At 28.0% G+C, this 19,512-nt stretch overlaps 1 protein-coding gene across 1 annotated transcript; it reads left to right on the plus strand.

Moving 5' to 3' along the window:
- The first annotated feature begins 289 nt into the window (after positions 1-289).
- On the plus strand, positions 290-19,132 carry LOC126854760 (fatty acid synthase-like). The gene is given in 23 exon segments (XM_050601777.1): positions 290-626; positions 4,246-4,438; positions 5,391-5,641; positions 5,810-6,038; positions 6,159-6,577; positions 6,678-6,968; positions 9,963-10,170; positions 10,589-10,749; positions 11,301-11,448; positions 11,451-11,617; positions 11,715-12,217; positions 12,368-12,495; positions 12,498-12,566; positions 12,569-12,670; positions 12,919-13,320; positions 13,421-14,436; positions 14,571-14,815; positions 15,074-15,770; positions 15,979-16,807; positions 16,965-17,440; positions 17,572-17,826; positions 18,377-18,628; positions 18,700-19,132. Coding segments are annotated over 22 exon segments (7,113 nt in total). The 5' UTR covers positions 290-626; positions 4,246-4,266; the 3' UTR covers positions 18,793-19,132.
- The last annotated feature ends 380 nt before the right edge of the window (positions 19,133-19,512 follow it).

Genomic DNA, 19,512 nt, shown 5'->3' on the forward strand with positions numbered 1-19,512 from the left:
TTTTTATGATTTCCAAATTTTTATTTTTTGTTTAATTAAAAAATGAAATATTTAAAGAAAATAAAATGTTTTTGAAAAAGTTACTAAAAGCATTAAATGCGATAAAATTTTTACCAAAAATATTATTTAAGTAGTAATTTAACATTTTCAATGCAAACAAATAGTTTTATTATGAATTCCGAAATGTGTTTTTAATTTCTTTCAAAATTTTGTCAGTATTTATAAAAGATTATATATATATATATTGCATAATTTGATGCTTGACAACTGCGCATGAAAGTTTAAACAAACAATGCATCTCGCATTTGAATATACTTTCGTAAAATTCTACTTTAATACGCATATTCTTGCTTTGTGAATGCGTAACTGTTGAACTTTAACACAATGTGCATAAAATGCATTTTAATTGAATACATAATTAAATTGACTATGACTATCTATTTTTACCGGAAGTGAAACTGCTATATATTGAGTAGTTATTGCAGAGTTTACCTGATTTAACAGATAGTACGTTTCGCTCTACGATATAGATTGTCATCGAATTAAGCAGTTTTTTAAAGTTTTGTTCTTAATAACATTGTCGCAGATATTGATTTCATAAAAAAATTAATTAAAAATTGAACGTGGTGAGTACAAATATTTCTTTTTCACATATTTTTTAAAATTTTTAAGAAATTATCTCAAAGATTTTCTTTTTTATGTAACTGAATCATGTGCACAATATAGTGAGCACAATTAGTGCATACGTGAAATAAAGCTTATATATTTATCAGTTTTCTTTTTAGTCTAACTTTGGTCTAAACTGTGATATGTTTTTATTCTACAAATTTTCTTTTCTTTAATCTGCTTTTCTATACCTTGAAACTCAAAATACAAAAATTTTTTGCATTGTTTAACAATAAAAATATTTTATATCTTTTAATAATTATTCTGACATAATAATGATACATTTGCACAGTCATTAGTTATTTTAGAGAAAGAATTTTTCCTTCATCAACAATTTTCTAAATAATAATGTTAAAATTTTGTATAATTATACCAATCTTATATACTATATACTACAGTTAAGTCATTGATTAAAAGAACTTGAAAAACTTTTATTTTATATGTACATTACTCGAAAAAAATAGTAAACACTTTTCATACCCTAATTATTGGGTTATTTGCAAACCGCTGAAATTCGACAAAAAATTCTCGTAGACAAAGAATTAAAAAAGCATTTTGAAACTTGAAGTTTTAACTTTAACACGTTATCAGTGCTTTTAGAAAATTTTTTTATGTTACTTGTTCTGTGCTTTAAAAAAGAACTGTTTTGTAGCTTAAAATTACATATTTTTGACACTCTGCAGCTGTATAAAGAAATTTCTCTCTAGTTTCATAAACTACAACATTTTACCCACAAAATGTTTTCTTGAAAATTTTTTATTTTGATTTCTTTTGAATGAGTTACACAGTTAAAACTAAATCTGTATTTTTTAAAAGTGATGTCAATACTAGGCAAAAATACCATCGTAAATAAAAAATTAAAAAAATAAACATTTTAAAGCTTGAAGTTTCACCTTTTACAAGCTATCGGTGATTACGATGAACTGCAACATTTTGCCTAAATTTCTTATTTTCTCATTTTTAGAAAAGAAATTTTTTTTACTTTTGTTTACGATGATTTTTCGTCGAGTTGCAATTTAAAAATAGCTCAATATTTAGGATATAAAAATGTTTCCAATTTTTTTTAATAGTGCACTTATTTGGAAATTTATATTTATAAATATAATATTTATATTTATTATATATATTTATATACTTAAAATTGTATGGTTATTCTCTTTTGGCTTCTTCATAGAGAAAGTTTTGTTTATGTAGAAAAATTTTTTTTTCTAATTTTGATGCAAGTGTGTTTAGAATGTTCTAAAACGTCGAAAAAACATATTTTTACAAAATGTCGAGTATGTGTGTATATATGTTTGTATGTGCACCAAAGGACGTGATTAGAGTATCTGCCGTAAATTTTAAGATAATGAGCTAAAACTTTTTATATGAATAAAATGTTGTTCAAGATTGGTTGGTATTGTACTTGGCTAGGATCAATAAAGGGGTTTATTTTTTATAAAATTTTAAATTCTTCAAAAAAGGATGTTTTGAAAAATTTAAAAATTTTTCTAACTTCCGCAAATTTTGAGATACTTGTCTAAATCTTTTTTATATGAATAGAATATTATTAAAGCATGTTTGGTATTGAATTTGATTAGAATTGTTGAAACGGTTCATTTTTTATGAAATTTTGAATTTTTCAATAAATGTTTGTTCACGACTTAATTTCTGCAAATTTTATAAATATTAGATTAAATTGTTTTACATGAATAGAATATCATTAAAATATGATTGATATTGATGATTTGACGTTTTGTAATTACGATTGCTGATATTATAAAAAAAGGAAATAAAATTATGAGGAAGCCATGTGCAAGTTTTTAATTTGCACAATTTTTTACTTGTTTCTATATTTTTGCTAAAAATTTTCTGTTATTTCAAAAATAGTTGCTAAAGATTAATTTTTTGTTATTCTAATTACATGTACAGAATGTCTATAAAGTCCTTACTTTCTATGTTTCGGAAACAGTTCAAAATTATGAAAAAAATGTGAAATACGTATTCGATCATTTCAAGAGGCTACTTTTTTAAGAAAGTTAAAGGAGTCGTCTCTCCAAGAGAGTGTCCCTGGGAGACTTCAATTCAAAAATTTCAAATAAAATCTCTCATATTGTTGTATATCGTTTAAAAGGGCTTAACAAAAAATTTTTTTTGCGTCAAATCAAAAATTAACGTGTCAACTCATTCAAGAATTATTTAAGATCAAAGTTTAAAAAAGCCAATTTTCAAAAAAATTGTTGTCTATTTGGAAAAATCCTAAATAAACGTTTGAGATTGGAAAATGTTTGTCTTTTCAAGTCTGTTTTATAAAAAAATTCAGATTTGATCTAGATTTTATATAAAAAATAATTTTGGCATTATTTTTAATTAAACATTAAACAGTTTTTGCGTATCATTTTCAAAAAAAAAAAAAAAAACCAAGGTTTAATCTGAATTTTTTTATGTAAAGAATTTAAAAAACAAACGCTTTCTTTTCTTGAATGCTTTTTTAAGATTTTCCAAATGAGAGTAACAATTTTTTGAAAATTAGTTTTTTTCAAATTTTGACCATAACACTTGAACGGATCAACCTCCGGTTTAGGCAAAAGAAAAGTTTGCCTTCTTTGTCGCAAATTGGAGATTGATATATTTTTTTTATGCCTTTTCAAACAATATACTAAGATATGGAATGAAAGTTTTGAGTTGGTGTCCCTCTAGGAGGGACTTCTTTGGAGAGACAATTCCCCCAATCCCCTTAAGGGAAACCAACGTAACAGCTGAAAAAAATCTATTTTTAACAATTTTTTTCTGGTAAATAATAGTTTTTTTTTCAAATTACATTATTAACATCACAAAGTATAGAGATTGAACTATCTTTTGTGAAATTTTTGTTACAAATTATTAATATTAATATTTATAGTTATAAAAGCCTATATTGTGAGTAATCTTAAAAAAAAAAACGGACGCATTCATAACGAGGCAACAAAAACTCTTAAACAAAAAAAAAACAAACATTTTCTTAAAATATAAGACAATAGCTTCAGTAATACGTATGGAATTTTTGATTAAATAATTTGTTCTTTTGTAATGTTAAAAAATAGAGATCAATATCTCATTAATTTTGGTACTTTTTTCTTCAAAAGTCTGTCATTTTTTTTGTATCAAATAATTTTTTATTCAAATCCATACGTGCAACTGAAGCTATTGTTTTATATTTAAAGAAAATGTTTGATTTTTTGCTTCAGTTTTCATTGACTCACTAAGCGTGTGCCCGTTTTTTCTAAAGCGACTTGCACTATTGGCTATTGTAGTTATAAATATTTATATTTTTTAACAAAAATTTCACAAAAAGTAGTTTAAATTATGTACTTTGTGATGCTAATAAAGTGATTTGAAAAAAAAATCAATTATTTATCAGAAAAAAATTCTTAAATATAGTTTTTTTGATTTTACACTGAATTCCCTCCTTAAAAAAAAATTAGTCTCTCAAAATGATCGATATGTATTTTGCAGTTTTTCATAATTTTGAACCGTTCCCGAAATATAGATGATGGAGACAGGCTTTATAGACATCTTATACATGTAATTCTCAAATAAAGTTCTGATATCTCTTTTCAGAATTATTTGAATTTGTAAAAGATGGAAAATAACAAGCGGTTCAATCCATATGTCAGTGTTGATGCTAAAGAAGAAATAGTTATCTCTGGTATTGCCGGAAGATTTCCTAATTCTGACAATATAAAAGAATTTCAGGATAATATTTTCAATAAAATGGATCTTGGTTCGAGCGATCATCAACGCTGGACTAACTGTAATACAATAATACAATTTTCGAAAATAAACTTTGAAAAAATCTATACATAAATAAATAAAATTATAGAGTATCTTACAATTTTCGTACAATATTTTATTAATGTGTTCTAGGGGTAAAATAAAGTCAAAAATTCTAACGCAATAATTTTGAGACTGCAATAGTTTTTGAGTTATAAGTGAATTATAAGCAAAGTTAACCAATGATATCGCGTAATACATAGGAAACGATAAAATAAAATTAGTTGTGCAGTAAAAATCAATATCACTTGACTTGAAAAAATCAATAATAGATGACAGATCGGTATGTATGTAAATGTAATTACGAGCATGAGCGCGCGAGTTTTACGCAATATCTTTGATAAACTTTGATTGCTTTTGATTCAAAAATTATTGCAATTTTTGTATTAGAATTTTTGACTTTATTTACTGATATTTTAGACGAAAAGTTTATTAGAAATAAACACATTTGATTTTAAACAAAAGAATTACTTTAATGAAAAGCCTTAATCGAAGAATAATAAAACAAAAAAAATATTTAACACAATGTTCGCATAAAGCCACGTAACGGTTTTTACTAGTCTCGATTGCACGTGTTTTCTCACCAAAGTATTGTTCGCCAGTGTGCTCGTTTCCAGCGCTATCACATTTTCGATCGCTCGCTCGTTAGCACGTTTGCACGTTCGCATATTTCGATCTATCACTTGTGACGGGTATATTTAATTTGGCATTACAATCTTTCAACATTTACTTATAAAATATGCTAATAAAATATTATGCGGAGATTGTAAGACACTCTGTATATAAAATATGTCTTTAGAAATATTTTAGTCTAACTATCTATCATATAACAATGTGACAATATTACTTATATGATAACATTACTTATTATATGATAATATTACTTATTTTATTATTATTATTTTTATTCAAATTATTTTAAATCTTAACAGATATCTATGAAATGCCTGCTCGAATAGGAAAAATTAACAATATAGAAAAATTTGACTCTGAATTCTTTAACATATCGACCGAAGAAGCTCATGTACTTGATCCTGGATGCAGAATGTTACTTGAGCATACCTATGAAGCAATTATTGATGCGGGTGTAAATCCCGCAGAACTGCAAGGAACAAATACGAGTGTTATCACAGCAATAAATGCTTCTGAATCAGCCTTAGATTTGATATACGAAAAACCTCAAGTATGTGGTTCACATTGTATGGTTATTTAATAATTTAAGTATTAAAAATCGATAAAAGAAACACGCGTTTCTAAAAGTATTTAAATATACATATACAAAAAGATATTAACACAAAAGATATGGAGAGAAAACATTTTTAATATGAAAACTGTATATAATTGTTAATAGATTGCTGGATTACCCATTCTTGGATGCTCTAAGAATATGATAGCAAGCAGAATTTCTTATTGGCTCGGCGTTACTGGACCAATATATAACATCGATTCTGCATGCAGCTCGAGTCATTTCGCAATGGAAGCTTACAGGATGATTCGATCTGGCATTTGCGAAGCGGCTATTGTCGCTAGCATAAATTTGTGTATTATTCCTTCTGTCACTCATCAGTTTTTTTGCCTGGGTATATGGAAGATAATATTACTGCGTTCAAAGTTGTTACATTCTTAAATAGTAAAATATTTAAACAAAATACATCAATCATTTATATTGATTGAAACAAATAAACTGCTGATTGTTTTAGGAGTTCTATCTACTGATGGTTATTGTAAACCTTACGATGAAGAAGGTAGTGGTTACATGCGTAGTGATTCAGCTGCAGTAATGTACCTACAAAAAGCAAAAAATGCAAGAAGAATTTATGCGACTTTTGTCTATGGAAAAACCAACTGCGATGGTTTTAAAGAAGAAGGAATTACCTTTCCATCATTTGACAAACAAAAAATGTTATTGGAAGAATTTTACGAAGATTGCGATATTTCGCCTCTTGAGTTATTTTACATAGAGGCTCATGCAACTGGTACTCTAGCGGGCGATCCTGTGGAACTTCGAGCCATAGATGAAGCTTTATGCGCTAAAAGACAGCTACCTTTGTTATTGGGTTCAGTAAAGTCGAATATTGGACATGCAGAAGCTACTAGCGGTCATTGTCAAATTGCAAAGGTAAATTTACAACAAAATAGGATTGACAAAACTATATAATCTAATGCTATATGTAAGCTAATGCATTATTTTCTTATTTAAACGTTATTTTTGAGTAAAGATTTTAATAGCGATGGAAACTGGTATACTAGCACCTACTATACATTTTAAACGTCCACGAAAGAATATGCCTGCTATCATTGAAGGAAGAGTAAAAATAATCACTGAACCGACAGAATATAAGGATGGTTTTATCGGTATTAATTCTTTCGGATTTGGCGGTGCTAATTGCCATATATTACTGAAACCAAATCCAAAAATTAAAATCAACAATGAAGCAGACAATAATTTACCTAGACTTGTAGCTATTTCTGGATGTACGGAGGAAGCGGTTAAAATTATATTAGATGACGTAAGTACACATTATAATTTATTTCATAAATGATCAAATTTTTCTTATAATTACTTTATATATTAAAATAAACAAAATGTACAGGCTCTATTAAATACAAATTCAAACAAAAATAATTAACAAATAAGAGCCAGCGCTGGAGTTGGTGCTCATACTTTATTTAAATATTAAATTAATCTAGTGCCGAATTTACGACATTACAAAATTGAACGAACGTTTCGGTCCTTATTTTGGGACCTTCTTCAGCGTGAAAATTAGACGCAAACATATAATTAAATCGGCGGGTCAATCCAAGGGAACTAATCCATATCAATTATATCTTAATAATATGCATTGATTCGTTATCACCAAGATATCATAAACGTCTTTTTCTCTGATGTCATGAGAATCTCAATTATTTAAACCTGACGGTTCACATCTCTCCCAAGTTGGCAAACCAGGAAGTGCATGACACGTTATGTTATTAAATCATTTCAATGGCAAACCTCCTGAAATTGACAAGGTGGGTTGAATTAAACATAGAGGGTATAATACTTAAATCCCTAAATTTTCTTATTCAAAGACAATCAATTGTTCTTTCAAAAACTAAACAATAAATAAAAAAGAATAACAAAGTATAAAAACTGTCAGAAATAATTAATGTGTGATGTCATTTCCTTAACATATCTTGGTGGACATCAAACTGGATCAAAACGACCATCTTCATCGGGATCTCAATATGTACTGACAAATTTTCAACATTGAGAACGACACGTTGGGAGCGTCAAACAACAGTTATTGAATATTAAAGTTTTGACATTTTATCGATGACGGTCATATACATGTCGGGTAGGCATTCTGTGTCTGTTTGTAAATTTAGACTATTTACTTGTTTTTTTTATGAAAATCATCTCTGACAACAATCGTTTATGAAGAGATGGTTCATTATCTAAAATTTCCACGTTCTGCCAATTAAAGTCATGATTAAAATTTATCCTATGATCGGTAACAACTGATTGAACCGTTATGTTGCTTTTTATGTGATTACGATTTTGAAATTCTTTTTGACAATTGTCTGCGTGTCTGTCCTATGTAGGATCCTATGCGTTGCAATCCATACACCCAATCCTATACACAATATTTTTACAAAGGGATTTTAGGGTAATGTCTTTGTGCTTTTTAATATATTTATGCAATTTATTAAGACTGAAATAAGATAATTTAACCTCGAGATCTTTTGTGATATTTATGAACCGTTTCGATATAGATGGAATGTACGGAATTGTGAAGTAAACAGTCTTGGGTTAGTCCTTTGTATTATTATTCATTTTTACATAATGTGACTTATTAAATAACATTTTGTGCCGATGATGAATAGTCTCGAAACTGAAAGGTAAGGGGTAGGAATTATTAAACAGAATCTATATAATAAGATTGATGTTTTTAGAATGAAATGTGGGATGAGATAATAAAAATGCTCTGTCTGAAGAGACCGAATAGTCTAAATTTACAAAACAGACACAGAATGCCTACCCGACATGTATATGACCGTCATCGATAAAATGTCAAAACTTTAATATTCAATAACTGTTGTTTGGCGCTCCCAACGTATCGTTCTCAATGTTGAAAATTTGTCAGTACATATTGAGATCCCGATGAAGATGGTCGTTTCGATCCAGTTTGATGTACACCAAGATATGTTAAGGAAATGACATCACACATTAATTATATCTCGTCAGTTTTCTACCTTAAGAGTGGTCATTGGCAGATTATTGTAATTTTATTGTGTTTATTTATCTATGACATACCTTGGTTTAACGTATTATGATTATATTTTATATATCTGACATATTCACTTACCAACATTTAATCAGTTATTTATTTATGTTTATTTATTTCTAACTTATTTATTCATCATTAATTTTTAATTTTATTTACTTTTATTTTTGACAGTTTTTTATGCTTCGTCATTCTTTTTTATTTATTGTTTAATTTTTGAAAGGATAAATGATTGTCTTTGAATAAGAAAATTTAGGGATTTAAGTATTATACCCTCTATGTTAAATTCAACCCACCTTGTTAATTCCAGCAGGTTTGCTATTGAAATGATTTGATAACATAACGTGTCATGCACTTCCTGGTTTGCCAACTTGGGAGAGATGTGAACCGTCAGGTTTAAATAATTGAGATTCTCATGTCATCAGAGAAAAAGGCGCTTATGATATCTTGGTGATAACGAATCAATGCATATTATTAAGATACAATTGATATGGATTAGTTCGCTTAGATTCACCCGCCGATTTAATTATATGTTTGCGTCTAATTTTCACGCTGAAGAAGGTCCCAAAAAAGGACCGAAACGTTCGTTCAATTTTGTAATGTCGTAAATTCGGCACTAGATTAATTTAATATTTAAATAAAGTATGCGCACCAATTCCAGCGCTGGCTCTTATTTGCTAATTATTTTTGTTTGAATTTGACTTTATATATTATTTCTGTTATTTTAAGATATTTACAAAATTGATCTGTTGTTAATAACAAATGATAAAGAATAACTGCATATGTATTGTACACAAATATACAAACATATGAAACATATACACGATAAAATGTATTTAATGCATAAAATATATATATGATAATATACTACAATAAAAAAAGTAAAAAAAAAATTACACAATATAATGCTTATATGTAGTCCTTTGAAATAGTAGTGATATAGTACTATAAAAAATATGTAAATATTAAATAATGAACAAAAATAATAAAATAAAATATTATTATGAAATGAAAAACAGAAAAAATTTAAGAGAGTGTTTAAATTTATATAAAGAATTTTAAAAAGTCATTATTATATAACTTAAATTATATTTAATTATATTGAATTAAAACACATTAATTTACATACACATAAACTTTGAGTTTAAAAAAAAAATTAATTTTAAGAATAGTTTATTATAAATATAACATAATTGTCGTATACTTACGATTAGTTTAGTAATAATATTTCTATAGGTACAAAGTCGGTCGATAGATGTAGAATATATCTCTCTGCTACATCGTATTCATAATGACAATATAAAAGGACATTCCTACAGAGGATACATTATTGCTGGATCTAACATATCCGATAATGCAATAATTAAAATAGAACGCAATGTACGTACGAAAAGACCGATTTGTTTCATATTTTCGGGACTTGGATCTCAGTGTTTTAACATGGGTAAGTAAATCGCACAAATTTTATATTACAATAATATTACAAAAATATTTAAGAATTATTAAAATATAACATACATAATTGTTTGCAATTAACATTTAATAATTTTTAATTTTTGCATATGTTGACATTCTTAAGTATAATTGAAATATAAAACACAGATATAATATCTCCAGTTTGCAAACTTTGTAATTTTTTGACATACATTTATTAAGTATGATAACTAAATCTGATTAAACTAAAATATACAAAATATAGTAATAATACTGTAGGAAGAAAGTGCAAAATCAAGATAAACAATTTCCCGAGATTTTATTGATACAGTTTTAGATCAATTTTTTAGCAAAAATATTATTTAAGAGAATGTATTACAAAACATTACGAAATAATGTAATTATATTGATTTTTTAAATATTGATAGGTCGAGCTTTAATGAAATTTCCAGCATTTACTAACGCGATCCAGAAATGCGACACAATTTTAAGACCTTACAATATATCGGTGACAGATATAATAATAAATAAAAACAAAGATATTGTCGACAATGTAGTCCATTTATTCGTAGGCCTTATTGGGTTACAGGTATAAACATATATTTATAAATAAAATACGAGGATCATTTCATAAGTAATGCTCAATGTTGTAACGCCGCGAATGCATGATGTAATCCCAACGAAATTTTTAGACAATTTAGTGGAGGACTCGAGAAAGCAAAACGTCGCTTAAAACTTCTATAATGCGTGTTCATTGTGAATTGACGAGTGTTAGAAATAGCTTCTGCAAACGCCTTAGGGATATGACGCGTGAAGATCTATGATCGTATATCAAGATCAATACTTTGTAGTCAAAAATTTAACAGACATTCATAGTAATTTGCATTACTTATGAAATGACGTATATCTTCTATGTAAGCTACAGGATTTTTTGTATTGTCTAATTTTTTTTACAAAGAGTCTTATATTTAAAGATCAGTATTTTATAAAAAACTAAAGTTATTTGTAAAATATATAATTAAAATAAAAAAACCTGTTGCATGATTATATGCAGAATGTTATATTTGTAACATTTCATAATATTATCTTATTCAACGAAAAAGCATTAGAAAGTTATAATAAAAATAATATGTATGGCAGATCGGAATAATTGATCTTTTAACAAGCATTGGTATCACTCCTGATATTATAATGGGTCATTCCATTGGCGAATTAATCTGTGGATATGTCGATGGATGCTTGACGGCTGATGAAACAATCATGTTGGCATATTATGTCGGCTTAGCATTTTTAAGTCAAAAATAATAGATGGCTTAATGGCTGAAATTAATCTCAATTTCGAAATTATGAAAAATATCTGTCCATCGGATATTGATGTAGCTTGTTACAATAATTTACATAATTCTATTGTAAGTGGACCAAAGAACTCTGTAAGAACATTTCTCGCCAAGTTACAGGTTTGTGAAAACACTCAAATATTATTAAATAATATATTTATATATTTATAATTATATATTAAATTTTAAATAAATGACAAAATTTATTCCTATTTAGAATGAAAATATTTCTGTAAAAGAAATTTCATTCGGAAGTATACCTTTTCATAGTCGTTACGTCGAGCCGGCAAGAGTTAAACTTTTGGAATACTTGAATCAAATATTGCCGCAACAGGTGTCTCCAAGTTCAAAATGGTTGAGTGTGAATAAATCTTATGAATGGTTCAATACATCTCCAAAATTAAGTCTAGCAAAATATTATGCACACCATCTGCTAGCTCCAGTATTATTCTCAAAAAGTCTGCGCTTTATTCCAAACAATGCAGTGACAATTGAGATAGCATCGCACAACATTCTACAATATATTCTTAATGATTCCTTAGAAACAACAGTGACAAATGTCGCGTTAGAACAATTTTCTCACAAACCAAATGTTGAAACATTTTTGCATGGAATTGGAAAACTTTATAATGCAGGATTACAGCCAAAAATCGCAAATTTATATCCGGAAGTTAAATTTCCTGTAAGTCGTGGTACACCAATGATTTCTCATCTTATAAGGTAAATGTAACACAAGTTTCTTCAATTATATTCGTTATTAGATAAATGGTGAAATTTTAACAAGCAGAAGATTGAGTTGACGTATTTTTAATGGTGATGTAAAGACAAATTAATATTTTATACATTGTTGAATTGATGACATTTTTGTAGATGGGATCATTCCAAAGATTGGTATATATTTCGTTATACTGGGAAAAAAACAATTGACAAAGGGGAAGTAATTGTTACTATTGATGTTTTCGACGAAGAATTTACATATATGACTGGACATGTCATTAATGGAAAAAATTATTACCTGCGACGGGTTATCTTTTACTTATATGGCAAATGGTTGGCTGGTTAAAAAACAATGTTATATCGATATACCAATTGTATTTGAAGATGTCAATTTTCTACGTTCTACAATATTACCAAAACAAAGTTCGATCGATTTAACTCTTATGATGCAAAAGGGTAACTTGTACAATTAAATTAATTTTGCAAATTATATATACAAAAAAATAAAAAAAGTTTATGTAAAATATGAATGAGAGGAAAGATTATATAAAATATAAATTCAGAAAAATCTTGTATTTAACAAATAAACCGTTAGAGCAATCTGTCAATAGAGTGACTGCAGATTTGAGCAGAAAATGTACTATTAGCATCAACTGCGTTCTTATAAATTACGTTTACAAAAATTGATATCGATATTTTTACAGGTAGTAACAAATTCGAAATAATTGAAGGAAACAATACTGTCGTTACTGGAACAGTACGAATTCCAATTAATATTGAAGACGAGAAAATATGTACTACATTTATTGATCGAAATGACAATGATGAAGAGGTGATGAGTACGAAAGATATCTATAAAGAATTGAAGCTTCGTGGTTATCAATATACCGGCGAATTTCGTGGACTAAAAAGCGCGTCAATTAGGGGAAAGAATGGTCACATTGTCTGGACTGACAACTGGGTAACATTTATGGATAACATGTTACAGATGATGATTTTAGGACTGAATTCGAGAAGTCTTTTTGTACCAACAAGAATTCGTAAAGTAGTAATCGATCCAGAATCTCATATAAAACAAATCGAAAAGCTTCCAAATGAAGAGAAACGTATGTTTGCAGTAATTATAAATGAGCACAATATTTAACTTTGTATTATTTTTCGAAAAATATATCTATATAAAATATGCGCTATTGTTCTATATTGCAGAAGTTCTTGTACAAAATTATAAGCATTTAAATGCTTTAATATCCGGAGGAATTGAAATAAGCGGCATTTTGGCTACAGTTATATCTCGCCAACAAAGAGCAATTGATCCCGTTCTTGAAGAATACAAGTTTGTTGCTCATCGAGATTTAGATGTAATGTCCTTAGAGGATACAACAAGAATGTCCGTGCACATTGCGCTCGAGTGTTGCAATATGATAAACGTAAAAATCATGGAATTTGTAGAGGATAGCGATCAAGTGATGCCGGAGAATTTGAATTGTTTATTTGTGAATAAAGTTCTGGAAGATTTACCGCAAATTCAACCCGATATCAAACTGGTAGCAACACACGAGCGATTCAAAGATATCACTTTGTCTGACAATATTTCTACAATAGAATTTGATAAACTGACAAAAAGTGAAAATTGTTTGATGATTATAGGTTACGAAATTTTAACAAAAAATAAACACGAATTATATGAACGATTATTATCTGTCATAATGCCAAAAGGATTTCTTCTAACATTCGAAGAGTTGGATGCTATCTACGACTACTCATGTCTGGATAAGTATGGATTAAAAGTAATTTTGGAGAAACGCACCAACGACAAGACAATTATATTATTAAGAAAAATACATGATATTGAAAGGAGTCAACAGATTGTGCATATAAATAATTATGAATTTTCATGGATAGACAGGCTTAAATCATTCATGAACATTGAAAATGAAACTACGAAAATTATAGTCGTCGCAGAAGGGGACTTTGAATGCGGACTAATCGGCCTTGTAAATTGTTTGCGAAAAGAACCGGGCGGTAAAATGATTAGAGGTGTATTTATTCAAGATAAAGATGCACCTACTTTTTCATTGCAAGAACCGTTGTATAGAAGCCAGCTACAACTGGATTTACCCATCAATGTTATACGTTCCAGAAGCATTTGGGGTTCTTACAGACATTTTCCATTACCATTACCCCAACCAAAACTCGTAAAGAGTGCTTATGTTTCTCAAATGGTATGTTAAGAAGATTCGGTATTTAGAAAAATTGTAATAATATTTCGTGATAATTTTATTTTTAAATTAAATAATGATTTAATAAAATTTAATTTGAATAAATTAAAATGATTTATTACATTTATTTAATTTAGGTGCGAGGTGATCTCAGCACTTTTTGTTGGATGCAAAGCATGATATCTTTGGTCAACAATGATGAAGAAAATCTGGTAAGAATAGTCTATGCGTCTATTAATTTTAGAGATGTCATGATAGCTAGCGGTAGACTCATTTCGACTTCCGTCGCACCTTTTGAACAAAATAATAGTTCCTTAATCGGAATGGAATTTGTTGGTTTTAATAAAAATGGACAAAGAGTAATGGGAATGTGTCCAAATAGGTAAGATAATGATACGCACACACAAAGAATTTCGATTAATGTATTTTTAATAAATAAATTGTTTAAAATAATTCTTTTATATTTAAATTTAAAATAAACTTTTGATGAAGTACATAAATAAAAGAATTGTTATATTTTGCATATTTCTTTTTAATTTTCTATATATAGAATATCATTCAAAATAAAAAGATTTTTTTAAATGTAACTTTAATATAATAAATAATTTATTATATAATCTTTTTTTAAATCTTTTTTTAGCGGATTTACAAATGTTTACATAGCTGATAAATATCTCAGTTGGGTCATACCTGACCAGTGGACGATGGAAGACGCCGCGACAGTCCCTTGCGTATATAGCACATGCTATTACGCTTTATATTTGAGAGGTAAAATGAAGAAAGGCGACAAAGTATTAATTCATTCTGGTACAAGAGGCGTTGGGCAAGCAGCAATTCACCTTGCGCTTTACGAAGGTTGCGAAATATTTACAACGGTTGGAAGTAGCGAGAAACGAAATTTTATAAGAGAAACATTTCCCTCTATTCCCGAGGATCATATTGGAAATTCTCGAGACACGAGTTTTGAACAAATGATTATCCAGAAGACAAAAGGTCGCGGAGTGGATATCGTATTGAATTCTTTAGCTGAAGAAAAATTGCAAACATCCATCCGTTGTTTAGCGAAAGGTGGTCGTTTCCTCGAAATTGGAAAGTTTGATATGATTTCTAATAATTCTTTAGAAATATTTGCATTCTCAAAAGGCATTAGTTTCCATGGTATAACATTGGATAATTGGATATTTTGTGCAAAAAAAGAGGATAAAATCTTATTGTATAATATAATAATAGAAGGGATAAAGAAAGGGGCTATCAAACCGTTATGCAGAAAAGTCTTTGAAAGGGATGAAATAGAAACTGCGTTTAGATATATGGCTGCTGGAAAACATATTGGCAAGGTATGATCATATTTTAGTATACCTACAATATAAAGATTAATTTGAATTGAAATATTAAATTCTCAAAAAATGCAAACAGTTTTTTGTTTTGTGTTATCTTTAATATTATATGTAAATAGAAACTGTGTGTCTTCGATTTCTGTTTCATATATATATATATATATTTCAAAATATAATATAATATTGTATTGATCAATATTATTTGCAGATAATAATAAAAATTCGAAAGGAAAATGAACCCTTGGATGCGCCTATACTTGCACATCCCCGGTACTACTGCCTGGAACGCAAATGCTATATCGTTTTAGGTGGTCTAGGTGGTTTTGGTTTAGAATTAATTGATTGGTTGATTCTACGTGGTGCAAAAAATCTAGTAGTAACCTCGCGAACTGGAATAAAAAACGGATATCAGCGATCAAGAGTAACGTTATGGCAATCTTACGGTGTAAATATACAAATCGTTACAGCTGTTGATACTTCGAGATATAGAGACTGTGAATATATATTAAAATTTGCCGAAGAACAAGGTCCTGTAGATGCTATATTCAATCTCGCAGTTGTTTTGAAAGATGATATGTTTAAGAATCAATCCTCACAAACATTCGAAGAAACCTTCGTGTCAAAGGCATGGACAACGAAGAAGATGGACGAATTATCGAGAACTATTTGCACTCAACTTCGACATTTTGTCGTTTTCTCTTCCGTTTCATGCGGAAGAGGTAACGCAGGCCAAACAAATTACGGAATGGCAAATTCCGTAATGGAAAGAATTTGTGAAAGAAGAAAAAAAGAAGGTTTACATGGTTTGGCTATACAGTGGGGCGCAATTGGTGAAGTTGGGCTTGTCGCAGAAATGCGAGAAGATGACAAAGAACTTGTTATTGGAGGTACATTGCAACAAAAAATATCTTCTTGTTTGGACACATTAGAAATATTTCTGCTACAAGATCGGTCAATTGTAAGCAGTATGGTTGTTGCTGAGAAAAAAATATCTAGTCAAGCAATGAATCCACTTGAAGCAATTGCAAATATTATGGGTAAGTATATGTAGCAATTGTAATATAAAAATTTTATAACAAAACATTATGCATTAAAAATATTACAAGAAATGTAAGATTTAATAATTATTATATTGTTTTAAAAGAAAATAATGTTTGATAAAAATCAAATCAAAATATTTTAATTTTAAAATAGGATTTAAAAATTTAAACATAGTGGCGCCAAATGTACCACTGGCTGAACTAGGCGTGGATTCAATGATGGCAGTAGAAATTAAACAAACCTTAGAGAGAGAATTTGATATTTTATTGACAGAAAGAGATATTCGAAACCTCAATTTTGCTGCGCTTAGAAAAATGATAAATGCAACCGAGCAAGGAAAGACGTATGATGTTATTGAAGCTGCTACAAATATTTTAGACAGTTTTGAAATGTTTACACAAAAACTTAAGGATTCTGACTTAAGTCCAAATATTTATGTAGAACTTGATACAAAAACGGAAGTTACTGGAAACATAATATTTCTTATACCAGGAATCGACGGATCTGCAAGCATATATAAACTGATGGAATCGAAAATTAAATCTATGGCAATGTGTTTGCAACACGGTGCAATTAATATGCCGGATGTTACTCGTTCAGTAATGAAATCAGCTGCGTATCTTCTGCCTGTACGAAATTATAAGCTAATCTGTTTGATATTTTTATTTAAATTGTTGTTTATTTAAACAACAATATTTAATTATACACATCCTAACACTTTTTTTACATACTATTTCATATTCTTATGTTTATTTTTTAGTATGTAATGGAGAAAATGAAAGATCAAAAAGAATTTTTAATAGTGGGTTATTCATTTGGATCCTTAATTGCTATCGAATTAGCAAGATTATTAGAAGCTAAGAATTTCATTGGTCGGTTAATACTTATAGATGGAGCACCTGATTGGACAAAATTTTTGAATAAAAAATATTTTAATCATACTTCGCAACAAGAATTGGAAAATGATATTTTACTTTATCTTCTAAAACTATATCTCGAATCTGACAATGAAATGGTAAGTCAATTATCAAAATCACATTATGACTTTTTATTATAAAATTTAATTAATTGGGTTTACATACAGTTAATATAAAAGAGTATATAAAATACATTATTAAATTATTTGAATATTGTTCTAAAAGTCTTATAAATATTTTTAAATGATAAAAATATTTTTTATTATTTAATTTTATATATAATACAGATTACAGAAAGATGTTTTTAACATTTTATTGATAATTAAAAATGATAATAATAATAACAGTACCTAAGAATTATATAATATTTACGATTGAAATGTATAGTATATTTCAGAATATATGTAAAATGGGTGTCAAATTATAACAGAAATTCTTGATTACAAGTTATTGCTAATAATTAAAAGATAAACTAATTTGACTTACGTAATTCAAAAACAGTAAAAAAATAGTTAAGCAATAAGAATATAGACATACAGAATACATATATACAGACATATAGAATACAGTATCTCCAGGAAATGCAATATAAACTTTCTTATTATTGTACTAAAAATAGAATATTTACATTATTTACATTATTTGCAGATTGCGTTAGACCTGAAAGAGTGCAGTACATGGGAGAAAAAATTAGAACTAATTACTGCTCGCTTTTCGGAGAAGATTAATACGTTAAGTGTTGAAAATCAAAAACTCTTATATACAACGGTTTACGATCATATAATTGCTTCACAAGATTATGATATATCTTCATTGTCACGCATAAAATCATCTGTAATATTATTAAAACCTACACTTACACCTTTCACTTTTCCTGAAGAGGATTATGGTCTACATAAGGTAACTTTTTTATTAAAGCCTAACACATTTTATCATTTTTAAGATATTTTTTTAAGAGAAATTACTTTTAGATTACTGAAAGTGCAGTGCAAATTCATTACATAGAAGGTTCTCATATCACAATGATGGACAAAATAGCATCATTTATTAACGAAGCATTCTAAAATAAATAGCTCTGTGGATGCTTCGTCGAACAAATATCGATTAGTTGGAGGAGGTGCAGGGAAAGTGGTACATGGGTAAAATGCGGTATTTTCATATAACGATTTATTATAACTAAATAATGGAATAAAATATAAAGAAAAAAATGTGCGTCTTTTTATTGCGATGTTAGATCTGGGACTGACTTTGTAGTCTCGCGGAAGAATGTCAAATGCTCCCTCGCCCGATCCACTTGAAAGCGTCAGAGCACGACTCGATATCACCGAAACATTGCTCAAAGATCGAATTTTTTAGAAATTTCGATTGCTTGGGTTAGAAACGTCGATGAACAACGAAAGAACTCGTCAACGACCCAACAAACTCTGTTCATCAATATTAAATTATTAGTTAAATGATATTTATGGAAGAAATATATAATTAATTACTTTATTTTTTTCATTAAAAAAATATAAAAATATGAATATCTAAAACCATTTAACATAATAAAAGTTAGATCTATATATATATATATATATATATATATATATACATATATATATATATACATATATATATATATATATATATATATATATATATATTTTAAATATAAAGCTTGTTAATTAAAATAGCTCGTTAATATTAATTATTATTAATATTATCATTTATTATTATTATTAATATTATTAATTTTATTATTATTATATATTTATTATTATTATTTTATGTAAAAAATATACATC

Source organism: Cataglyphis hispanica, chromosome 1, assembly GCF_021464435.1.
Source record: "Cataglyphis hispanica isolate Lineage 1 chromosome 1, ULB_Chis1_1.0, whole genome shotgun sequence".
Classification (NCBI taxonomy): domain Eukaryota; kingdom Metazoa; phylum Arthropoda; class Insecta; order Hymenoptera; family Formicidae; genus Cataglyphis; species Cataglyphis hispanica.